This window comes from Equus caballus, chromosome 28 (assembly GCF_041296265.1).
Source record: "Equus caballus isolate H_3958 breed thoroughbred chromosome 28, TB-T2T, whole genome shotgun sequence".
NCBI classification, from domain to species: domain Eukaryota; kingdom Metazoa; phylum Chordata; class Mammalia; order Perissodactyla; family Equidae; genus Equus; species Equus caballus.
This window is the reverse complement of record NC_091711.1, coordinates 19,783,918-19,809,878: the sequence shown is the minus strand read 5'-3', so window position 1 is coordinate 19,809,878 and position 25,961 is coordinate 19,783,918. Positions and strand designations below refer to the sequence as shown.

General features: G+C 36.0%; 1 protein-coding gene across 24 annotated transcripts in view; it reads left to right on the top strand.

The window, feature by feature from the left end:
- Nucleotides 1-25,961, top strand: part of CEP290 (centrosomal protein 290) — an 87,221-nt gene that overhangs the window by 60,082 nt on the left and 1,178 nt on the right. For 20 of the 24 annotated variants that reach the window (NM_001308368.1, XM_070253582.1, XM_070253580.1 and 17 more), the window contains 14 exons: nucleotides 6-227; nucleotides 574-696; nucleotides 4,846-4,991; nucleotides 5,318-5,473; nucleotides 8,442-8,565; nucleotides 12,586-12,720; nucleotides 13,915-14,001; nucleotides 15,695-15,859; nucleotides 16,399-16,521; nucleotides 17,551-17,723; nucleotides 20,796-20,937; nucleotides 22,091-22,164; nucleotides 22,765-22,859; nucleotides 25,689-25,768. In NM_001308368.1, coding sequence (NP_001295297.1) covers nucleotides 6-227; nucleotides 574-696; nucleotides 4,846-4,991; nucleotides 5,318-5,473; nucleotides 8,442-8,565; nucleotides 12,586-12,720; nucleotides 13,915-14,001; nucleotides 15,695-15,859; nucleotides 16,399-16,521; nucleotides 17,551-17,723; nucleotides 20,796-20,937; nucleotides 22,091-22,164; nucleotides 22,765-22,859; nucleotides 25,689-25,768 — 1,845 coding nt within the window. Of the gene's footprint in view, nucleotides 1-5; nucleotides 228-573; nucleotides 697-861; nucleotides 896-4,845; nucleotides 4,992-5,317; nucleotides 5,474-8,441; nucleotides 8,566-9,031; nucleotides 11,646-12,536; nucleotides 12,721-13,914; nucleotides 14,002-15,694; nucleotides 15,860-16,398; nucleotides 16,522-17,550; nucleotides 17,724-20,795; nucleotides 20,938-22,090; nucleotides 22,165-22,764; nucleotides 22,860-25,688; nucleotides 25,769-25,961 lie in introns of those variants that run through there. The other 4 variants (XR_011433434.1, XM_070253587.1, XM_070253578.1 and 1 more) reach the window with 4 other exon arrangements.

The following is a 25,961-nucleotide window of genomic DNA, read 5'->3' as shown; positions in this document are numbered from 1 at the left end:
ATTAGTCGCAAGTTGAGGATTTAAGTGAAAATCTCTCAAAATTAAAAGAAGCTCTTAAAACAAGTAAAAGCAGAGAAAGCTCACTAACTGATAATTTGAATGACTTAACCAATGAACTGCAAAAAAAACAAAAAGCCTATAATAAAATGCTTAGAGAGAAGGGTGAGATTGATCAAGAGAATGATGAACTGAAAAGGCAAATTAAAAGACTAACAAATGGATTACAGGTAATTTTGTATTAAATTATGATAATGTCTCTGCCTGATAGATTGTCTTTTATAATATATAGGTAGTAATTTATTCCTACTTTTTAATTTTGTCTATAATATTTGCTGAAACTAGCTTTCAAACCACTTTGTTAATGTAGCTAATTTTTTCAGTGCCCTCCATTGTATTTTTGGTTCTAGAGTAGCATATTTTATTAAAATGCAGCAACAACTACCATGTTATATATCAATAGTGTCATTTAGGAAGTATGGTTAGCTCTAGGTTCAGGAAGTGTCTGTAATTGGAATATTTTTGTGTGTTTTGTTTGATACTTTTTAACTTGTAAAAATACATCTTATTTTTCAGGGCAAATCTCTGATAGATAATAAACAAAGTTTAATTGAAGAACTCCAAAAGAAAATTAAAAAGCTAGAAAGCCAGCTGGAAAGAAAGATGGATGAGGCAGAAATAAAGCCTATGAAAGAAAAGGTATGTGAAGAAACATACTGATTAATATATTTAAGGTAGTGATAGACTAGGTTGAATACATAATTGATGAACAGGTGGTACACTCTGCCAATTGTAGGACCTAATACATACTGTAAATGGTACTGAGTAATGTAGAGAAGTCTAAGACAAGTTTCTGTCCTTTAGGAATTTACAATCTACTTGAGGAGACACCTGTAATGTAAGTCTTATTCAGAAATTACTACATCATCTCTGTGTCATCTTCCTGACATTATAGTATCACACCTTACGTATCCAACTGTATTTATCACCTCCCCCCAATGTAATTGTTTACATAGATTGATGCTTTTGACCTTTAGGAAAGAAATCTGGACATTTCTAGTCTTCTACCTTGACCCAAATGTGTCCTTTTTAATCTTTCAGTAGACTGGACTGTTATTTCAGGGTAAACAAAGTGATTTGGAATATATTTGAAGTCATAATCAACCCACCTACTCATAAGTTGATTCTGTTAATGTGAGAAAAATTGCTTAAAATTTTCTTACAAGTTAACTAGTAAACTATTTTGTAATAAAAAGTACTGATAGAACTAATCAACCCAAAGAAAAACTAAAATTGGCTAAAATACATATAATTAAATTTGTTATAAATAATGAACTGAAGACTTTTGGGAGCGTTGAAAATATCAAAAAAGACCTGGGAAATATTGGTGTTAGTAGTAATGTTTGCCCCTGAAGAAAATTACAGTGGAGGAACTATGGTTAGGAAAAATTTTTGTTGGAGAATTTACCCAGAAAATATTCAATGTCTGTAAAATAATTTCAATAGCACAAAAATAGAAAAGAAAATTGTCTCTTTCATGGCACTGAATAGAAAATGGCAATGAGATTAAAATGTTTTAATAGAGTATATTCCAAAGAATATTTTCCTTATGAAAATTCATCAGTGTCAGTATAATTTTGGTTAAAATGTTTGCGTTTGTATGCATGGAGCCGCATCATACTTGCTATCAGAAGCTTTGCTGGTGAAAACTGCAGGATCAAGATGTTCTTACTTGGCTAGACTGCTTTCTTCACTGCCTCCCTGCTTGGTCGTAGGTCTAATCTTTGGATACCAGTTCCTAACCTGATTCCTGTCATAATACCTCAATAGCCTTGTGGCTTTGCCTGGACTCCTAATTTCTGTCCTTCAGTTTATTTCTCCTTAAAATGAAATAATACTGTTCGCATTGCTAGTTTCTCAAGATTATTTTGACAGTGAAATGAAGTAATATGTGAAAGTCTTTGGCAAGCCATCAAGTCCATACCAGTGTGTGACATTATTACTAACTAGAAAAAAAATGAGAACACAGAAGGGTACACTAATAGTAAAATATGTATTCAGGGGGCTGGCTTGGTGGCACAGTGGTTAAGTGCGCATGTTCTGCTTCAGCAGCGCTGGGTTCACTGGTTCAGATCCCGCGTGCAGACCTGCCCACCACTTGTCAAGCCATGCTGCGGCAGGTGTCACACATAAAATAGAGGAAGATGGCCACAGATGTTAGCTCAGGGCTAGTCTTCCTCAGCAAAAAAAAGAGGAGGATTGGTGGCAGATATTAGCTCAGAGCTAATCTTCCTCAAAAAAAAAAAAAAAAGAAAAAAAAATGTATATATATATTCAGGAGACCCAGCCCTGACAGCGGTGTTTTCACCGCTTCAGTAGCCCAGGTTTGTATCCTGGTCTTTGAACCACACCACCTGTCTGTCAGTTGCCATGCTGTGGTGGTGACTCTCGTAGAAGAACTCGAAGGACTTACAACTAGGATATACAACCATGCACTGGGGCTTTGGGAGGGAAAAAAAAGAGGAAGATTGACAACAGATGTTAGCTCAGACAAAATCTTTCCCTACAAGTAAAAAAGTAAATCTATATTCAGGAATCTAGTGAGAACATTCTTTCAGATTACATGGTGCTGGGCATTTCTAATTTGTGAATTTTTTTTTTGCTCAGAGAATGCTTTCATAAGTGAAATTTCAACACCTTTTTCTCTATAGACAATGTTTTTAGCCTATCTATATAATAAAACCTACCACCATGCCTTGCATTCCTGTGTTTCTTATGCTGCTGCTTTTCTCCAGAGCATTTATTACTCTCTGGCGTACTAGAGATTTCCTTGTCTGTGTGTTCATCTTTTGGACTGTAAGCTTTAATGGCAGGAACTTTGCCTGTTTTGTTTATTGTTGTATCTGCAGCCCCTAGAACACTCCCTGGCACATAGTAGATCCTCAGTATTTGTTGAAAGAATGAAAATTTTAAAATTCAATAATGTTATTCTGAAATCTATGCATAAGAGGTTTATTAGTACAGAAAATATGAAAAGAGAACTTCTCTTCCCATCCTCTCTTCGCCCCTTCTCTCCCCGAGTCTAGAGCAGACCCTTGGTGACGTTGCCTTTGTTATTTTTCTGTTCATTTTTAAATTATTTCAGCCTTGCTTCCCTCACTCTTACTTCAGAGGATGATGTCAGATGGGATAGAATTGTCTAATCCCCACAAAGCACTCGGTGCTGCAGAATTATTTGCTTACACACCTTATGCTGCCAACTAACATTTACATTTCTGGAATTACACAAAATTACTTGTATACATTTCAGAAAAAAAAGTTAATAGCTATCAAACACTTACTAAAGCTTTTACATTTTTTTAAGGATACTTATTAGCTGAACTAAATAAATAAGGTAAAAAATTAGCCAGTATCAGAGAAGAAAGTTTTGATAGGGCAACTTATCTTAGTTGGGCATTTGACTTGAAACTGGGCATTTAATTTTAAACTATGGTTAACTCTTTCAGCCCCAAACTTCCCTTCTATAGTAAATACAGTTTCATAATGCCCGATTTACTATTCCAAGTGAAATTCATGGTTAATGTAAAATACCTACGTAAATATTTCAAAAGTATCATTATAAATGTCCTAAATGAAACATAAAGGAGAAACATAAAAGGAAAATAATTTATAAAAGTAATAAATATATATTTTTCATATTTCAACATGTGGATGTTCTGGTGTGACTGCACTAGAAAACATAATGAAGTAGTCATGTTGCTTGCACCTTTAGGTAGCATTAATGTGAATTCAGAACTACAAATGCAGACTGGTACAAATGTAACGTTTTGGCAACTCACATGTCACAATGGCTTTGCGTTTATGATTTGATTTCCAGGATGATAAACAATTATTGGTACAGTTTTCAGCAAAATGATGTCTACAGCCTTTCCTTTTATAAGGCCGTTGTTTTCCTGGAAAATTCAGTATATAGTAAAACCATTAAGAAATTGCTTGGTGGAATGGAAATATGTTCTTAGCTTAGACAGTCATTAACAGTTTTTAACTATATGAATGTCCGGTAGGACATTTGAAAGTTGTTCAGTACAAGAGACTGTTCTGCATTACGTAGACTTTCCTTGGACATTTTATCTCAATTATAACAAAACATGACACCTACCCCTGAAATATCCTAATTCTCTTCCCTGACCCCGCCCTTCTTTTTAGCACTTTTCACCAACTAACTTACTACAAAATACTTTCATTCTTGTTTTTTGTCTATATTTTGCTCCCTTTCCCTAATTCATCCAACGAATCAACATAAACTAGACTGTAATATCCATGAAGATAGGGCATTTTGTCTGGTTTATTTGTTGCTTTTAGTCCTATTGCCTAGAGTAGTACCTGCACATGGTTAGCACTACAGAAGTGTCTGTTGAACAAGAGAAGTAATGTGCGTTGAAGATTTGAATGAGCTCTAATGCTAGGAGATTGCTATGGGGTGACAAAATTGGGTTGGTCATTTATGCATGTAGAGTCTTTGTTAGAAGCTTAGCTGTAGTCATGATCATCTGTATTTGAATCTTCATTTTAAGACACCATATGGGTGTTGGCATTAGTCTCAACTATTCCCCAGAATTTCATTTGTCGAGGTATAGAATACAGAATGCTTACACTGAAGGGCATTTTTGCTAATAGCTAGGCATGCCTAAAGATTCTAGAAGTTAGATAGCAAAATGAACCTATTTACATATTCTCTAGGAAGTATTGGTTTACCATTGTTCTAGTAAATTGTAATTGCTGAATCTCAAAAAAAAAAATTAAAAATAATATTGATAATTTTCTTCCTCATTTGTTACTGTTTTACAGAGTACTAGAGAAGAATTAATTAGGTGGGAAGAGGGTAAAAAATGGCAAACCAAAATAGAGGGAATGCGAAACAAGTTAAAAGAGAAAGAGGGAGAAGTCTATATTCTAACAAAGCAGTTGAATACTTTGAAGGATCTTTTTGCCAAGTGAGTTTAAATTTAATGTAAACCTAATTAATGTTTAAAGTCTTTAATTGACCTGTAACTTGTATAGTTTTATTGTACTTGATAATATGAGAAATTTTCTAGTTTTATCATTTATTATTTATGATTCATTTTTTAAGATTTGTTTAAATATATTTTAATAATTTATAAATGGAATGTTCTATAATTTTGAAGTGTTACCTCATAGCAAATACAGAATGATCCAGTTTTTGTATATTGGTCTTGTAGTGAGTAAGCTGCAGTTTAATAAATTGAACAAGCCAAACAGTGAATGTTATATTTTCATGATTTTATATTAAATCCCACAGAGCTGATAAAGAGAAACTTACTTTGCAGAGGAAACTAAAAGCAACTGGCATGACTGTTGATCAAGTTATGGGAGTGCAAGCTTTGGAGTCAGAAAAAGAGTTGGAAGAATTAAAAAAGAGAAATCTTGACTTAGAAAATGACATATCATATATGAGGTAAGCTATTACATGGAAATGTGCTGTCCATTATAATAAAGGAAAACTGATTGGCCCAAAGAAACTGATACAACCAATGTTTGTTATTTTAATCTTGGGTTCTCTTGATTATCTTTTCCCTTGTGAGTTGAGATATTCCTGGTTCTTTGTATGCCACATCATATGGATTGTGTTCGTGAACTTTTGAATATTATTTGTGAGACTCTGGATCTTGGTTAAATTCTATGGAAAACGTAGATATGTTTGTTTTCGCAGGTTCCAACCTCAAGTTCCAACCTTCTTTCTTTCTTTTTTTTTTTTCTTTTCTTCTTCTTCTTCCCACAGCCCCCTAGTACATAGTTATATATTGTATTTGTAGACCAACCTCCTTTCTGTGGGCTGTGGTTCCTATATCAGTTTTGTTTTCAAAGCCGTTACAATGCTGTTCAGATCTGTCCCGCCTGAGTACCTCCCAGTTGACAATTTGTACATGGGCTGTCTTCTGTCTGTTAGTTCAGTTCTCAGAGTCTTTGGTATTTTGATTAGGATCAATTCTATTACATGCACAGCTGAGGGGTGAGCCCAGAAGTTCATAAACAACTTTATAGGGTCTCTTTCTTGAGCTCTCCCCTTTCTCTGATCTCCCTGATACTTTCTGTTTCCCTGGGGCTCCTCTTTTCAGAACTTAGAACAAATCTGGGGCTTTAGTTACCCTCTTAGACTGTGCACTTTAGCAACTGTGCACACATCTGCAACTAAGCAAGCAACAGGAGGGCAGAAAGGGGGTCGAGGGGGGGACTGCTTTCGCCCTACCCCTTTACCACTCACAGCTCTACCAATTGGAGATTTTCCTCCCTAAAAATTTTGGCTCCTGTGGGCTCCCATGGCAGCCTCTGCCACCACTGCCATGGGATTGCTTGAAGGTTGGGGCATGAGAGAACAGACAGAATAAAAAAGTAGTGAGGGATTTTTGCATTCTCTGTGAGTATTGTAAGTTCCCTTGTCCTTACTCGAGCTAGAACTTTAAGGCTTCCCCGGAGCTCTCCATCAGTATGAACACTCACCTTCATGTTTCAAGCAATGTTGTGTTCAAGCCAAGAAACACCAGAGGAAAAGAAAAGCTCAGTTCACCACCTGTTTGCTGATACTTCAGATTCTGGTATTCTGTCCCAATGTTTAAAATATGTACTTTTCAAAGTCCTCAAGGAGCTGCTCCTTGCGTTTAGGAGAGACAAGATTGGATGTGTCTACTCCATTTTACCTAGAATCAGAACTCTCATGTCATTTCTTTAGCAGAGCCTCTGAGACGTTATTGTTTTACTGTCTCCTTCCAAGCTCTGTCTTCTGATATAGTCATGGTCATACTAAGCAAAATAAAATCATGTCATAACAGTAACAATTAAAACTATTTATAGTTTTCTGTTTCACTCATTTCTTCCAAGATGAATTTAGATTAGTTTTGCTTAATTTATTACTTCCTCTTCTAAGTGCTTACAAACGATCTGTAATCATGTTAATAATCATTGTCAAAGTCTGGTACCTACCTGTAATATTTGGATATGACAATCCTTAAATTTATTCTTAAATTTATGATACTTTTTCTTTCTATTAGTCTTCAAAAATTACCACTAGTTCTTCTTTATTAATGTCTATGGTTGTGTCAGTATGAATGTAATGGGAACATATGAAATTGAACTCTTTTAAAGGAACACTCATTGGGGCCAGCCTGTGGTGTAGTGGTTAAGTCCATGCGCTCCACTTTGGCAGCCTGGGGTTTGTAGGTTTGGATCCCACACACTGACCTAGCACTGCTTGTCAAGCCATGCTGTGGCAGCATCCCACATACAAAATGGAGGAAGATTAGCACAGATGTTAGCTTGGTGACAATCTTCCTCAAGCAAAAAGAGGAAGATTGGCAACAGATGTTAGCTCAGGGCCAATCTTCCTGACACACAAAAAAGGAACACTCATGAGCATCTAACCTTCATTCCATATCCTTTCCTTCTAAGTCGCTCTTTCTTTATTCCTTCAGAATTTTCCATGATGAAGAAGAAAAAATGGATGAAAGAATTCTTCTTTCTTTTGACATCTATTTATAGTTACTGTCTGGTCCCAACAGTGGTTCCTTCCCTTTCTTGTTTTTCTTGGTCCAAACATATGTTCACAACAAAACTAAACCCTTTTATTCTCCTTTGCAGTTTTCACAAGGATCAAAATATTTTAGTTTTGGAAACTTCTAATATTTTTTTAATTCCTCTTTTTTCCCCTAATAATGTTAATCTGTGTAGGCTGAAGTAATTGAAGAAGACTATAAAAGAGGGTGAACTTGTCTTCTATCTCAGTTCAAGTGTGAATTGTGAATTTTATGAATCAGATCTAGATGTTAAAGGGGGGAAGGACATTCCAAGAAAGCAGAACCCTAGCAGAGGCGTAGTGGCAGGAGTGAATCTTTCACGTGTGGCTCAGGGTGGATTTATTTGCCTAAGTAAAGATAGACTCCTGGACGATTAGTTTGAATAGGTGTGGTCGTGCCAGATTACGCAGGGCCTTGGAGCCCACGGGGACAAATGTAGACTTGAAGTAACAGATTATTGGCACCACTAAGAGCCTTTTTAAATCCTTGAGCTTCTTGACAAGCACATGGATGGTATGAAATTATTATGTAATTTTTAAAAATAGTGGGCATTTTAATTCCGCTATCTTGTGCAATCCATATAAATAGATGCATGGTCTTTAAAAATGTTAATATATTTCTGCAAATCAAAATACACTTTCTAACTCATCATTTAAAGGAGCCCTGAAGTGAATCCTGTGTAGAGGATCATTGTATGCTCATGTTCTGATTTATTCTTTGTGAAGTTTGCAAGTTTTGTAGAATTTAAAATAAATGTGGTGTTCATAAATACATATTTTCATTCCTGTATTTTAATAGTAAAACAGTGAAAAGTAGAAGTTTGAATAGCAAAGAGTCTGTGGTTCTTGTTCGTAGGACCCATCAAGCTCTTCCTCGAGATTCTGTTATAGAAGATTTACGTTTACAAAATAAATACCTCCAAGAAAAACTTCACACTTTAGAAAAACAGTTTTCAAAGGATGCGTATTCTGGGCCTTCAGTAAGTACATCTTTTTGTTTTTCTATTTTAAATTTTAAAAGTGAAGTCAACGTCCACCTTTGTCTGGCTCAAAACAGTAGGTCCATCTCATTAATATTAATGTAGTGAAGTCCACTTCTGTTTTACTAGGTAGTGATGTCTGTTAACTTCTTTGCTCCTTCTTGCATAATAACAAATAAACCTAAGATTCTTATACTTTGTGTAAAACTTCATTATAAATGATTTATGGAGGTTTTAAATGTAGTTATCATGAGTTTTTCTGTGGCAAGAACTTCTATACAATTAGGTAAAGTAGGGAAATATATTATAACTTTACTTCCATTCAAATGTGTGTAATGTGTTTCTGCATTTTCTTTATAAAGAATCATTAGTGTAGAATTGTTTGTTGTATCTTGTTTTAAAACAGTGTATATATGTTTTTTTCCTTTTCTTATTTTCATGTTTCTTCTCTTTCTTCTGCTTCAAGCAGAACCTGTTATGTGACACAACTACGCTTTCTACCCTTGCTACCAATGTTAATAAATACAGGCATAATATCTTTCACAAAAAGAACACTTTACACAGGAACAAAAAAAAACCCATAACAGTGCTCAGAATTAAAAATGGGAAGGGAATAGATGCCAGTGACAACTTATATCATCAGGTACCTAGAAATATTCTGCAGTGTTACAATAATGAAGAAAAACACAAAGCAGAAGATATTGTGGATTTTACTGAGTTAAATAAATCTGAGGTAAGACCAATCGATGAATCAAGTCCATTTAGGTCAAATAATGGTACTTTGGCAGAGTTTAACTCCAATTTTGAAAATGAACCAGATCCTGAAATTGAGAAAATTTATCAAGACTGTTGTGAAAATGATAAACAGGAACATAAAAATAAGGAAGAGAATGAGCTAGGCGAGAATGAGAAAGGAAAGGGAAACATAGCTGAAGATGTGAGTCACAACAGCCACATGGATCCAGAAGAGTCTACCGGGGAGGACCGTGATTCTGCCGCCGTTGCTGCTGCACTGACTCAGTGTGCTGAGGAGGATGCACAGGTGAACTCTGAAACTGACGCACCAGGCCAGTGAAGAAATGAAGTGTCCCAGGTTTGAGGACATGGCAGTCTGTTTCTTTGTAGCTGAGTTTTCTTATAGCAAGTAGTATACATATATGGTGCAAATGGAAAAAAAATTGTATAGGATTTGTAAAAAATATTAACTATTAATAAACTTCTCCTGAAACTCTAACATCTGACTAGTTCCTTCAAAAGGTTAGTGGTTAAGCATTTCCTATTCAGTTTACTACTCACCTTTTACCATTGGTGCTCACTTAAAAAGTAATAGATTAGATAATACAATAACAAAAATAAGGCACTTTAGAGATGCTTGTTTTGCCTTAGAAATTTCTAATTCGGCATGCTGTAAAATCTTACTACAAGTAAAATTTCACTACAATGAATACATCGGTAAAAATTGTTATGATGCTATGTGACATTCTAACATGCATAGCAACTTCCTTTGGTGGTCTTTTGTCATGTATTGTAACAGATACTACTTTACGATGAGAAAAGGGAGCTTACATGTATTGCTGCCTAATATGTTAGGCTCTGTGCTTAGGTATAATTTTCACAGTACTTTGCAGAATATCATTCCTATTTTACTTGGGAAGCTTGAAGAATAAGTAACATCTCTAGTGATCAAGAAGATGCAGAGCCAGGGTTTAAATGCACGTCTGCTCTACCGTTTGTGACCTTCCTATGTATACAATACTTTTGGTCGGTTTATGTGCAGTACAGAATATGAAAAGGTTGTTGCTGGTTGAAATCAAAATAGTATTTATCTTTTTTTCTTTATCCTTTCCACCTCAGATATTCCAGTCCCCCTAAGTTTAACTCCCATCCACTGAGAATTTGATTTCTAGCAGTGTATACCTTTTAACAGGACTCCTCTTCTGTAAAACAATTTTCAAATCTCCTAAAATTCATTATGTACAAGAATTTTATTTATATTACTCTCATAGAATAGTTTCATTAGAATTTAGTTTCCAGAAATTTGGACAATTTCAACTAATGCTTTTAGTTTTGTTTTCTGAGAATAAGAGGAAAAAATGATCCACACTCAGTTACATAAATAATTGTATCTGTATTTTAGTGAGGGGAACTGTGTTAAAAAAATGTATTCATATGCAGTCATCAGGGAGAATTATGGTCTTCTGTAAGTGATATTTAATGTATTTTATATCTGTCATTCAGTGGTACTCATAGGTGGTTATCATTTGTTAAAATCAAATAGCTGTCACAGACAGAAGAGACAAAGTGAGGGAGACAGAAGAGCTCAGGGACAGGGAATTACAGATTTCCATGTCTGGAGAGAACTTAAAAATTATCCTGTCTCCTGCCTTCGTTTGTAAGATGCAAAACCTAGGGACCTTGCCAGTGGCCTAATTTGCCTAGTTAACCTAATAGTAATAGAATCAGAATGTGTACTTGGGTTATGTTGACAGAGAATAATTAAGGACATATTCCTAGTTTACAGACATCAACAAATGTGTGCCACTATATATGTTCATATGCACATGCATTTCCTCAAACAAATAGAAATCACGTGGACATGGAATGTTTCTGCCACTGTTCTGTTACATGCCCTCAGGTTAGAATCAAATGTCAGTCCAGAATTTCTTTACTTTTTTGTATCCTATTTTCTGATTTCTTTACTTTTACTTCATTTTACGTAAGAAAGCATTATTTTTTTTAACTCTTTTTTTCACCTAAGGGTGAATATTTCAGAATGTAAAGTATTTAACCTACTGCTAATTAAAACAGTGTTATAGAGCCATGTATAGTAATTGCATTTCTATAATATTATACTTTAACAATTGTAATTTGTGGAGTTATTTACTTGATAGTCCTTCAAGTCAGCAGAGAGAGAAGGGGATGGGGGAGAAAAAACTAAAGGTGTGCTGAGTGCCCTCACAAAGTTATTTCACATGATGCTCTAACAATCTTATGAGGTATGTGGTATTCTACCCACTCTACAGAAAAAGTAATCAAGCACAGATTTCTCTTTCAAATAACCTATAGTTTAGAATGAGAAATAAAAATGAAGGGAAATAGTAACCCAAAGTGGATTCATGCCAAGAGAAATTCAAATCTGTTGTTACTGGATTTCAGAGGAGGGAGTGGTTACTTTTGCTCAAAGAATGAGGAAAGCTTTTGGCAGGAGGAAGGCATGGAAGCACCTGTTTTGTAGGCTTGTGTGTTAGTCTGCTAGGGCTCCTGTAACACAGCACCACGGGTTTGATGGCTTAAACAACAGAAGTCTCTTCTCATAGTTTTGGAAGCCAGAAGTCCAATCAAGGTATCAGCAGGGTTGACTCTGTCTTTACGCTATGAGGGGAGGCTCTGTTCCAGGCCTCTCTCCTTGGCTTGTAGATGGCCCTTTTCTCCCTGTGTCTTTACGTTGTCTTCCTTCTGTACATGTCTCTGTGTCCAAAGTTTTCTGTTGTGTAAGAAGACCAGTGATTGGATTAGGGCCCATCCTAATGACCTTATTTTAACTTGGTTATCTCTGAAAAGGCCCTATTTCTAAATAAGGTCCTTCTGAGATCCTGGGAGTTAGGACTTCAACATGTGAATTTGAGCGGGGCGGGAATGAGGTGGGGTACTGGGGCACAATACTATCTGGAACAGTTGGGTGATAGTTCTGTTTTATTTTTGGACTGGAAAAAACACTGTAAATTAGTTTAATCATTAGAAGAGTGTATGTGGAAGCATTATATGCATGGACATTATTAAGTCATACTTGACTTTGCTTCCTATATTAAAACAAATTACATTACCTTTTCTCCTGCAAGTTTTATGTTCTCAGTTATTTATTTTTGGTTGGTTGATTGTTTTCTCTAGAGCTCTCCCATTTTCTCATGTTCCATTGAGGAAAAATGTTCCCTTTTAGCGTAGTATTTTCTTATCTAGTATCTCTTATGCAGGTTCTATTTATTAAACCTTAAAAATATTCCTAACTTCATTTTCCTGAAGACTTCAGGAACAGAGTCAGATGATCATTGTAAAAGAGAACAGGAGCTTCAGAGGGAAAACTTGAAGTTGTCATCTGAAAATATTGAACTAAAATTTCAACTTGAACAAGCAAATAAGGATTTGCCAAGATTAAAGGTAAATTTGACATTGTTTGTTGTAGTTAAGAAATCTAATACCTGAAGACTTTTTTCTTCCTACTTGATTATATATATCATATTAGCTTATGAAGAAGTCAAAACTCATATTCATAGACTATCATGGTAGTGTTATACTTTCTTCGTTTGTCCATTTAACAGTTACTTGTTGAGGGCCTACATTGTGTCAGCCACTCTTCTCGGTGCTGAGAATCAGCAATCAAAAATGTTCTTGCACTTGTAGAACTTACCTTCTAGTGGGGAAGGCAGATAATAAACAAATCAGTATATAGTGTGTCAGCTGATGGTAAGTGTGAAGGAGAAAAAGCATGGTTGATGTGTAGGGTGTGTATGTGTATTTTGCATTGGGCTGTGGGGAATTGCTGTTTAAAATATGATAGTAAGGAAAGGCTTTCTTAATAAAATGACATTTTAGCAGAGAGCTAGGGGACAGGTAAGGAAGTGAGTCATAGAGACACTGGAAAAAGTTCCAGACAACAGAAATAGCGAGTTCAAATGTCCCGAGGCAAGAAGATGATTGGTGTATTTCGTTAACAGTTGTTACACTTTAAAATATTAGGATATCTCTAAAAGAATAAAGTCTTTAAATTAAAAAAATATTAGATTAATTGTCTCTTAGAAATTTCATTTTATTTTGATGTTTATAAAAAGTTTATCTTTGGTTTTCCAAATCTTATCCTATTTATGGGAATTTTTTTTGTCTCTTGGCTGGCTAATTGTTTCAATTCTGTTTTCTAACCTAGAATATTAGCAATCTGTTAATTCCACTGGTAATCATATAATTAAGCTGTATCCTGCTTGTCATTTTTGGTTTTACACTGTTGAAACCAGTGTTAGAAGTTTAATTAGCTGCTTGTCTGTACTGTGTGGGTAAGGATCTATGTATGTAATTTTGGGGACAGTTAAAATCAGAGTTCTAAATTCACATTTATAGTGTATGCTAAGGCAATAATGTGGAAAATATTTCTTGAAATTCATGGACAAAATGCTCTTGTATTAATACACTTGGATTCGACATATGTCTTTGTTCAGAATCCCCGTGTTGCTGTAGAGACCCGCTTGTTCAGCTGGGCTCTGCAGTTGAAGAGGTTGATGGTTCAGATGAATCGTTTGCCTTTCCTCTCCCATGGTTATAGCTCCGTTAAACTGTTACATGTTTACTGTAATCTTTTAGAATCAAGTAGGAGATTTGAAGGAAATGTGTGAATTCCTTAAGAAAGAAAAAGCAGAAGTTGAGCGGAAACTTGGCCATGTTAGAGGGGTGAGTATGTGAGAATACGCCGTACGTTTGTTTGGTTTCAGAAGCGATAAGCTGGAAAAGAAAAAAAAGTTTGGATGTGTCATAAAATTGTGATATGCCTCGACTAGTGTTTCTGGTTCCAGTTTTTATTCTGCTGCATCTGCAATGGAAAACCTCATTAACCTTTCCTTGTATTTCAAGTTAATGTACTTTATCATCTGTCACACCTTACATGCTTTTTATTTCACTTGGATTCCACATCCCTTTTTCGTTGCATAGCCTTCCACACCTTGAAAACATTTAACTTCCACGAATCTTCCTTCTGTTCATTGAGGTAACTGCGAACTCCTTGGTTCGAACTCGTTGGTTCAATTCTAACATTTTGTAACTATTTTTTATAATATCCCTGGCAACTTAGTACAATGCTCTGTAAATATTTTTCCTGGTTTTTTGTTTTTATATTCTCGCATTTTTCTTCCCTTATTTTACTTTTTTTTTTTTTGAGGAAGATTAGCCCTGAGCTAAGATCTGCTACCAATTCTCTTTTTGCTGAGGAAGACTGGTGCTGAGCTAACATCAGTGCCCATCTTCCTCTACTTTTTCACACGTGGGATGGTTGCCACAGCGTAGCTTGACAAGTGGTGCGTAGGTCCGTGCCCAGGATCCAAATCGACAAACCCTGGGCTGCCAAAGTGGAACGTGCAAACTTAATTGCTTCACCACCAGGCTGGCCCCCGCATGTTATTTTTTATTCACGTTTTACAATGAATAATTGCTTACGAGGCCAAGGTCAAAGATTTAAGCCCTTGTTGATCTCATGTTAGCAAATAGCACAAATGGAAACAATCATAATATAAAAACTTATTCAAATAATAATACTAAATATATGATGATTTGGTGAAAATATGAAGAGTATTATTAGAAAAGTATTTAGAACAAATATCTTGCTGACAGTCGCCATTTATTTCATAAATAAAAATCTTTATGTTAATTTGGCCTTTTCTATCGAAGTTAATTAGGATAGTATATATTAAAATTATGTAAAAGCTTATATTTTAGGTTTATTCATTGTACAATGTGAATACTGACTAAAGTGCAAAAAATAGATTATTTTACTCAACTGTTAAAAAACTTTTTATTTTAAATTGTAAGCAGGTAAACTTATTAGTTTGTGACCCATCTCTTTTGATAACGGTTCACCAGGTTTTTTATTTCAGATGTCTCTCCTATTTATATTTGACAGAAACTGAATTTCTAATCAGTGGGTATTCTTAGAGAAGATTGTCTCTGTTATGTTGTAGTTTGAATTTGTTAACTCATGAGTTCTTTAAAGACACAATTTTTCCTTTGTGGTTTTATTCCATATAAAGAAAACTCTGGTATGCTGGAAAGAACATTAGCTAAATAAAATGTTTAGGTTCTTAGATTTAATCATTTGGAACAGACATCAAGGCTAGACTAAGCTGTTACTTATTAGCTGCATGACTTTAAGAATATCACATTCTCTGAGTCTTGATTTTCCTGTATGTAAAGTGAGAATTATAATTCCTATCTCATAGGGTTATTGTCATGATGAATTGAATTAATACAAGCTTTGGCTTCAAATATTAGGAATCAGCAGTGAGTATAATAATGAGCCTGTTATGTTATTGGTACTTATATTATACTCTCTAAAATATTTGATTAAATAAAAAGCTAACATATTCTTTTGTAGTCCGGTAGAAGTGGAAAGACAATCCCAGAACTAGAAAAAACCATTGGTTTAATGAAAAAAGTAGTTGAAAAAGTCCAAAGGGAAAATGAACAGTTGAAAAAAGCATCAGGAATCCTGACCAGTGAAAAAATGGCTAATATTGAGCTGGAAAATGAAAAGTTGAAGGTAATTTTTTTAATATGATTATTTGTATGGAATGGTTTAATATTAGAATTTTTATTAATTTTTTTAGGAAAATTTTAAATATAGTGCTACTATATAAATAAAATGGCTTTAATGAATGCAGTAGATATTTTACACAAATAGAAAGAACTTGGAGACAAGGGGAAGAGTTAAGAGCGGCTGCACTTGATCATCTTATAATTCCAAGACCAATGGTTCTTACTCTGGCAGCATAAAATAATTAACTGTCTCTATTTTCAAAAATACAGATGCCTAAGCCCACACTTCTGAAATAGATTAGGTTATTTTGGGTGGATCCTACCATAGCTATTGTGATTTTTTTTTTAAGCCATCATCTCATTCTAATGTGTAGCCAAAATTGGAAACCTCTGTTCTATGACCAGTATTAAAGAGAAGGCTTTAATTCTGATCATATCAAATATGGTCTCTAAAACTACTTTGAATTAAGTTTTATGAGTTTACAAGATCATCTTTTATTTTATTTCCTTGCTTTGATAATGTATAGTATTTTTTATTACTAGGCTGAATTAGAAAAACTTAAAGTTCATCTTGGACGTCAGTTGAGCATGCGCTATGAATCCAAGACCAAAGGCACAGAGAAAATTGTTGCTGAAAATGAAAGGCTTCGTAAAGAACTTAAAAAAGTATGACTTCGATGACTGATTATAATTATTCTGCATGTTAATTAATACATCTTGGAAAAACCGGATGAGGGTATCTATTCAAAGTAGATATTAAGAGATTTAGGAATTGTGTTTTTATGCATGTGATCCTTTCACCATGAAGAACATTGAAAAAGAAAAATTAATAAAGGGGCAGTATAACGTAGAAGCTCCATGGCTGGGATTCAAATCCTAGCTCTGTTACTTATTAGCTGTGGGAACTAGCACAAGCTACTAACTCCTCTCTATCCTTCAATTTCCTCTTCTATACCAATGGGAATAATAAGTACATCTACTTCGCAGGGATGCTGTGGAGTTTAAGTGAGGTAATATTTGTGCATATGACTTAGAACAATGCATGATGTATGATAAGCAGTAAATGAAGCTGTTAAACAAAAAGTAAAATTTCCATTTGAGTGGCAAAATATATTCCTTGCCCCATACACATAGGTATTGTTATTTTTATGAATGATCCAGTGAGTAAATTGAAATTGATATTTTTAAACTAGTTACAATAGTATCTGAATATATTGTGAGGTCAGAGTAATGCTGTGCTTTGAATGTGGATGTGTAATAGTGGAGATAATCTATGGTACTTAGAATTTATGCTTATAGCTAGGTCTCATAAGTATTAGGGAGTCAAAACAAAACACCCTTAAATGTATAAATACATAAACTATCTCATTATTCTAAAAAGAGTACAAACAAAGATAACAAATTTGAAGTAACAAAACAAAACAAAATGACAAATGTAAAGTAAGCACTAGAGTAAAGTACCTGTAAGTGGATTTTTCTAACCTCATTTATGTGATCTGGTGTTCTAATTATTATGATCATATTGCTATTTTAGAGTACAGGAAACATTGGATTTTTATTGGAATTTTAATCAGCATTTAGAAAGAACTCTAGTTATTTTTGTTTTCCAATCTGTAGTGGTAATTTTAAATATGTTGCATCTGTGAGAATAGTGTTATGCTTTGTCATAATATACTAATTAGCTTTTAATGATAGGAAACTGAAGCTGCAGAGAAATTGCGGATAGCTAAGAATAATTTAGAGATATTAAATGAGAAGATGACAGTTCAACTAGAAGAGACTGGTAAGAGATTACAGTTTGCAGAAAGTAGAGGTCCACAACTGGAAGGTGCTGACAGCAAGAGCTGGAAATCAATTGTTGTTACAAGGTAGGAGCAAATAGTTTAAAAGTTACACAAAGCTTAATTAGTTATAAATTTTGCCAGCATTGTTTTAAAAAAAAATGACACTATTTTGATTAACTTAGTTCTTTCCAGATGAAATGTTTATTTGATTGTTTAAAATGATACTCAGTTTTTTTCTATCCTAGCATTGCCAAAGAATCTTTTTCTTCCTTAAAATATTTAAGTAACTTGAGTGGTAGGGCATGGAACTGAGCAGAGCTGGGGCTAGGCTGAGGATGTCAGAGCTGGGTGGGCACCATGAAGTTGCTGTCAGCCATGAGCCTGGACTGATGGTGCCCAGCTTCTCCTGATGCTGCTTTTCTCCGCTACAATTCACCCTCCTCGTTGTGTTCATTTTCTAACTCAAGATAAGCGAGGCCCCATTGAGCTCCCTTGTCAGTATACCTGTGGCATAGTGGATCTGGTTGTGCTGCAATTTGGGAGTTACATTCTGGGCAACTTGCTCTTCAGAGATCCCCAACAGATGAATTCAGCAATAGCTTTAGGTCTTTCTGACGCTTGATTTTCTCCCACCCTGTGTACCTTTCCTACAAGTGTGTGTGATTCCTGCCTGTGAAACTAATCTTTGTGGCTGTGAAAGAGGTGGTGAGAATTCACAAGTAAACATTCATATGTTCGTTACCACTATCACCTCACGTGGTTCTTGTGTCATTCTCATTTCCAACCTTAAATAGCTGCTTCAAGGAATATAGAAGCCAAAGACCAATGAGATCCTGCTCCTGTCCTTTCATGTTAAATTCATCCCATAGGAAGTTGTGGTCTTTACATCTGCTGGCCCCATTTCAAAGGCAAATTCATCTTTATCGTACCGTATTCATACAGTTCCTTGTGTCCATCCATCCCCAGCTTCCCCTTCAGTGTCTTCAAGGGATACATCTACCCTACCTGCTGTTTAGAGTGGACTTGATGAGGGATGGGATGGCAGTCACATCACTCCAACTAGGACAGGAGCCTTAATACTGTAAGGCTACAGCAAGTCCCATACTGGGCCTGCTGCTCTGCACTTGCCCCTGTCGACCAAGTCTGAGGAGAAAAGAGAAAGCTTATGCAGGTAGATTAGAGGGCAGCACGGGTGGCCAGGCAGTCCTGGAGAAGGATCCTTCATTCCTGTCCTAATACCATACTGATAGACTCAGAATCCAGTCTTCCTCCCTCTAGCTCTCCCTTAATTCTGTGGGAGGGCTAGCTTGATGGTTAAGTGAAATAATATGGGTGGTAGTATGAGGAGGAGAAGGGGTCTCTTCTTTTGTCTGCTTGGACCCCAGCAGAGATTCTCAGCCAGCAACCCTGTCAGTTGATTTCTTGGTTGGTCCTTTATTTCCTTCTACAATCACATATAGATTCAGAAAGAATTTTGAGTTACTTTGAGACATATTTATTCAGCAGATATTTACTTAGTATCTGCTACATGCAAGACTCTGGTTTATGTTAGATGTATTTCTCAAAGGCCTACTTTGCCTAGGTTCCTTCAGAGAGCCAGGTAGCTTCCATGGCTTAGAAACATCTAATTCTCATTGTAACCTTAAGTAAATTACATCTTTTCTGTGAGCTCAAGTCTTTTTCATCTGTGGAGATGATAATCCTTGTCCTTCCTTTTCTAAAGAGGATACTTTGAGGCTGCAGAAAATATTAAGATGAAAAGGGTTTATAAAGTTTATAAACATTTGAGAGAGGTGATGATATTTAACCATAACTGAAGATGATTTTGAATTTTGCATCATTTATGTGTTTTTAATTTGACAAGTGTACAGGTAACTGAGCATAGAGTAGGTCTTCTGTAATCTCTTTTGAAAAAGACATAAGTCCTAGTAGAAACCACTTGAGAGAAAGTTCATTCTGGTCCTTGGCCTCAAGCGTCCCTAAATCCACCAAAAAACTTGCTAAGGTCTGGAGCTGGGATTATACACCCAGCTCAGTAAAGTGGTTTAAAGATCTGTTTTGGGGCCCATGACACATTGTCTTCCTCATGCTGAAATCTTTATAGTTGCTCCATTATTTACTCAAACAAACTAAGGACACCTCTTCTGTATCAGGCCTCATACTGACAGCCGCAACAGGCCCTGATGCAGGAGCTGTTTTAGATGGGTGATCAGAGAAGGCCTCTCTGATTGGGTGCATTTGAGTGGAGAACTGAAGGAAGTGAGGGAGTGAACTACTGATGTTACACCACTTTGCCGAGAGTCTTTGTCAGGGGGAGGAGGTTGCCTTCTAATCTAAGTTTCTAAGATTTATCAAAAACTTCTTTAATGTACTGAGATAATAATTTCCCTTCCTGTACTGTCCTTACCTGATTTTGTGGCCAAAACATTCCTTCCTTTTCTTTTCTCTGGAAACATTTGGATATTATAAGCATTGTCTCCCTTTAAGGTGATAGGATGTGCTTATAAAACCATTTGGCTCAATGTTTTAAAAATTTCTTTGGGAGTCTGGGTTTTTTTAAACTATTGATCATTTCTTTAAAGGATACAAGTATATTCAGATTTTTATAAGCTTCATCCCTCCCCTCCCCCATCACATGCCATTTCTGACGCCCATGCTTTTGCACATTCTTTTCCCTCTCCCAGCAGTGTCCTTTTGGTTTGTTCTACCTTTGCATTGTATGTTTGTATGTGTGTGTGTGTATGAAATGCTTTAATTTGCGATCTTTAAAGATATTCCTAAGAATATCCAAGAATACAGAATTTAATATTCTGGTGAATTTTACTTTCTATTTTTTTGTTTTGTTACTGAAAAAGGTCTTAATTTTAAGCTTTCACAGTGGTCAAATTCAGGCTCCATCCATGTTTATAGCCTAAGGAAACACCTAAACCTTCTATTTCAAATGGCCTGTCTCTTAATTAGGGATACTTACCCTGCTAATGCTAAATCAATATGTAGCAAAAGATTTGACTGGAAGAAACAATATAATAAGATTTTCTTCTTTATTTTTAGTGTAGTGATTTGAACTGGCTTTTAAATTGGTGAGAGAAATTATTTTCCATGTCTACATCATTTTTTTCCCATGTCTACATCATTTTTTTCCCTTTATACTTTTAGAATGTATGAAACCAAGTTGAAAGAATTGGAAACCGATATTGCCAGAAAAGCCCAAAGCCTTACTGATCTTAAACAGCTTGTAAGACAAGCAGCAGAGAGGGAACAGAAGGTTAAGAAATACACAGAAGACCTTGAGCAACAGGCAAGTAATGTAATTTCTCTTTACATGATAAAATAATGCATTATATCTCAAGCCCCTCCCTGGCAATTGTCTTGTGTAGATAAAAATGAACTCTGGACTACTTCCTCCCCTAGAAGGCCCATCGAAGTGAATGGTAGCACCGTTCACCCATTTGTTCAAGCCAAAAACTTTAGATCATCATTGACTCCTTTCTTTCTCTCATAGCTCACGTCTTTTATATTAAATCATGGCAGCTCTATTTTGAAAATATATCCCAAATCTGAGGACGTCTCAGCATCTCCAACACTGCCCGTCTAGTGCAGGCCGTTGCCTCACGCCTGAACTATGGCAATAATTTCCTAACTGGTCTCCCTGCGTCCACTCTTGCCTTGTTTCACCTTCTCCCTGTCCCCGATCTGTTCTCCACATCGCTGCCAAGTAATCCTTTTAAAGCATAGCATAAATCGTAGCAGTCCCATCCTTAGAATCTTCCAGTGGTTCCCCATTACCCTAGAATAAAACCCTAAAGTTCTTTTCATAGTCTACGAGGACCTGCGTGGCATCTGGTTTCCTCTCCAGCCTCATCTTTACTTTCCGCCTCATTCACAATGTTCTAGCCACACTGACCTTTCAGTCCTTTGAACAAACCAAACTCATTCTAGCTTCAAGGCCTTGCCCTTGTTTCTCTTGTTTAGAATACTGTTCACCGAAATATTCTCATAGCTCACTCCCTCACTTCATGTGTCTGCTTAAATGCTGGCTCCTCAGACCTTCCCTGACCTTACGCCGCCTTCCATCACTCTCTATCCTCTTACTCTGGGTCATTTTTCTTGATACCCCTTCCTTCCATCTGGCACTGTTATAATAGCACATCACATGCTCACTGTTTGTCCTCCTCCACTAAAAATGTAAGGACCATGGGAACATGCAGGCAGGGATTTTGCCTGTTTTCTTTAACTGCTGCACCCTCTGTGCCTAGGACAATGGCCGGCATGCAGTAGTTACTCATAAGTGATTGTTGAATGAATAGTAAATAGAACACTGTAGCTGTGTGCTCATATCTGCTTTTGAAAACCCAACTTTTAATATCATGCTTTATTGAAAATGTGTATCTTTATAAAACTTCATATTTCCATCTCAAACTTTGTCTTCTAATTTTTCATTGTGCCCAAAGATTGAGATTCTCAAACATATTCCTGAAGGTGCTGAGACAGAGCAAGGCCTTCAACGGGAGCTTCAGGTTCTTAGGTACGTTATCTGTTCGTATGACTACATTTTTTTCTTTTCTTTTAATTATCTTTTAATATAACCAGGTTTGCTATATCTAGAGACTAGGATATTTCAATGTTGCTGCCTTATAGGCTTATCAGCCTTATTTTATCCTTCTGATGCCAATCACTGTATCTTTTACATAATAAATACTGAAAAAAGGTTTACCAGAACCTAATATAGGTGTCAAGTTTGTAACTCAGTTTAAACTTTCTCAATAGCATAAAATGTATTAGACCTTAGCCTCCAAGAGCTAAATGTTAATGAGAGAGAGAAAAAAAAACTCTTTACTCTCAGGGTTCTGTGTAGCATTCTTTCATGAGTCTTCTCCAATAGGAAAACTACTCTTGAAGATGACATCAGGTCAGATTTTAATAAAAACAAGAATAATTTTGATTCTGTCATCTCTGTTTGAGAATGGTAGCATTGCAGCAGTGAGAGTAAACGAATAAATGTTTACCTTTACAAATACCGGCAAGCGCTAAGCACATTACACAGTTCATAAGAAATGCCCATATAATCTGTGGAGTGATGTCTGGTTTTTGTTTGTTTGTTTAATACATTATCATTGTGTTCTAGACTAGCTAATAGTAAGCTGGAAAAAGAAAAAGCAGAATTAATCCATCAGATAGAAGTTAACAAAGACCCAAGTGGAGCTGAGAGCACCATACCTGGTAATGTATTTTATAACATATTTATAGAATGTTTGCTAACCCAAGATTTGAATTAGGGTTTGCCTTTTTTGATTGTTCACACATTTCTGCTGACTGGCTTCCTATAAAAATCACATCCCTGATATAAGTGTTTAGAAGTATTTCTTTCCTCCATGCAACAATAATATTCCCATTGAGCCCTTTGAGTTGTTTGTAATATTGAGTAGCAAGTACTCAAGTGTTTTTCTCCTTGTGTTCCATCTGGGTGTTACAGATTTGATCGCGATACAAGGCTCAGCAGTGAAAATACTAGGTTTGTTGCTTCCAGTTTCTAAGTATAGGCCGTTTTAAGCCCTGTGAAGATTTTCTTCTAAATGTTAGTCTTTTTGTTGTTATTAATTTTAAAACTAGATGTAAGTAAACATGGCCTATATTCTTTTTCCCTTTTACAAAGTAAGACTATCTAGCCTTCTACCCCCTTCCATTCCCACTCAGAAGTGATTAGGAATCATTCCCCTGTTCCTATGTGCATATGCAAGCATATATATATATACACACACATAAGGTATATACATACATACACACAGCGAACAGTTGATCCTCTTTATTTGCTGAGTCTGCGTTTGCTAATTCCCCTACTCACTAAAGTTTACTAGTAACCCCAAAATCAGGACTCATGGCCCTTTTATGGACATAGACAGAGCAGTGAAAAATTTAAGTTGTCTGACCCATACCTTCCCAGGTGAGGTCCTGTAACAAGGCAACGCTCTGCATTCTCGTCTCCGCTTTCCTACAGAGATGACCAGGGGATGGAGACAGTAGTGGGAGGTGCAGCAGAGGGCAAGAAGCCCTCATTGTCGGGCCTGTTGGACGGGGTTAAATCCCAACTCTGACGCAGCCTCATGACTCATTGACACTTCTGAACTTTATTTTCTCTTATAAAACAAAGAAAATCCAATCTACCAGGATGAGTTGTTTCTAGGATTTAAGATTATAATCTGTCTGAAATATGTGTGTGTGTATACAATATATGTGTTTTCCCTAAGAACAATGGTTCATTTGCTAATTCATTGTTCATGTTAACTTTGTAGAACAGAACTACTGCAAATAATGAGGATTGTATATATATTATATGATAGCTTGATGGAAATGCCAAATTCTGTTCCAAAGGATTATACCAATTTCTTTCTGTACAATCTTTGACTATTTCATACAGCTTTTTCAATGTCCTGCCACATAGTCCTGTTGCTACTTCGTATTAAAGCTACCTTATGTGAGTTCTACCAGACACTATGCTAAGTGCTTTACAAGCATTCTGTAATTGCTTATAACTCTCTCTGGTAGGTACTGTTGTCTCCGTTTTACCTGTGAGAAACAGATTCAAAGAGGTTAAGTAACCTGCCCCAAGGTCACAATAGCCAGGAAGTGGCCGAGGCAGGATTAAACCTAAATCCATGAAACTCCAAAGCTCCCTGCCCATCTCTGCTCTTGACCGCTTTGCTGCATCGCCTCTCAGTGACTCAGGTTACACACGTCAACCTCTCTGGACAGTGCCTCTGAGAGCAGCCGGCGTGGTGGACTAGACGGGACCTGTACCAAAGAGCTGTTAGTGCTGTCGAGATTAGGCACGTTCTTTGTAAACCTCAGTTGCCTGAGAGGGAATTTCTGAACCTTCATATTCCTTTTATCTCCTATTTCAAGGAGATAAGGATACCTGTCATATTTCAAAGATTAAGGCTCAAAATCAAACCAACACTGTTTTGGAAATTCTAAAGCACTATTTAAATATAAGTGGTCACTAAGTAACTTTTGGAACATGTCACATATAATAATCACTTTTACTGCATTATTTCATTACCAATCTGTGCAATATATACTGTGACTGTTTAAGACAGTCAACTCTGACAAACTATTCGCACTTTCTGCAAAGGTGAGAGCAGCTTTGAAAAGTAAGATTTTGTTCTGCATTCCGAAGAATTTTAGGTTCTGCTGACTCACTCCTCTAAGAAAGGATGAGGAAAATATTTCCTGTCTCCAACTTATAATTAGGGGACCACTCCAAGGGCACCTCAATAGAATATGCTTCCTGTCCCATTCATGAAAATGTTTGCAGCCCGTCATATTCTCAAACTTGAATAGTACTTTAAAAAATTCTACCCTGCAATGGCTGCAAAATATGACCACATGGCACATTACATGTAGTGTTTAAAGAAAATGTTTCTAGTAAAGATGGCAATTAAAGCAAAAATCCTGTTGACCTATTGATTCTCAATATAAAATCAGAGATGTTAACTCTGGAGGAGGAAATCCAAAAGATTGAACTAAAGCTCTTACGCTGTTATTTGTATACTTTTGTTTTCCTACCAAAGTATCAGGCCTTACTCATCTTTGTATCATCCACTCTGCCTAGCACATTTTTCAGAGTAATGACACGATAAATGTGTACTGACCTACATGGAATAGCCGATGCTATAACTCACAGGAGCATTTGGCCAGCATATGGTTACCTAAAAGTCTACTGATTCTTCTGTTGTAGTTTTAGTACCTAACAAATTTTCCTGGTTCTAGAATTTTTCTCTGGAAGATAATTCCTTCCATGTAAAAATTAACCTGACTGTCCATTTCTAATACCCAGCAGATGCCTCCTCTTCATCTGCTATGGAATCACGATACCTGATTGATGGAGGAGGCATTCAGTATTCAGTCTGAAGTGTTTTATCCATAAAATGCCCTATTTTCCAGGCTCGAGGTTTCATGCATTTTCTCCTTATTCTCTAAAACGAATCCTTTATCTTCAACTTATTCAGAGTGGGGAAAAAGCTGAGTCTAATTTTTATAATTTTTTGGCAGATCCTGATCAACTAAAGGAAAAGGTAGAAGACCTGGAGACACAGCTCCAAACCTCAGATCTAGAAAAGCAGCGTTTGAAGGTAATTACTTATATGTAACCATGGTATTATGTTTTATGAAAACTATGATCACCATGTTTGAGTTTTAAATATGTATCCTATAAATTCCTGGGATTACATTTTATACTTATATTTGACCTTGACATTACAAAACTCATTATATTCATCTGTGTTAAAAATATTTATTAAACAGCACCTACCAAAAAATTCAGAC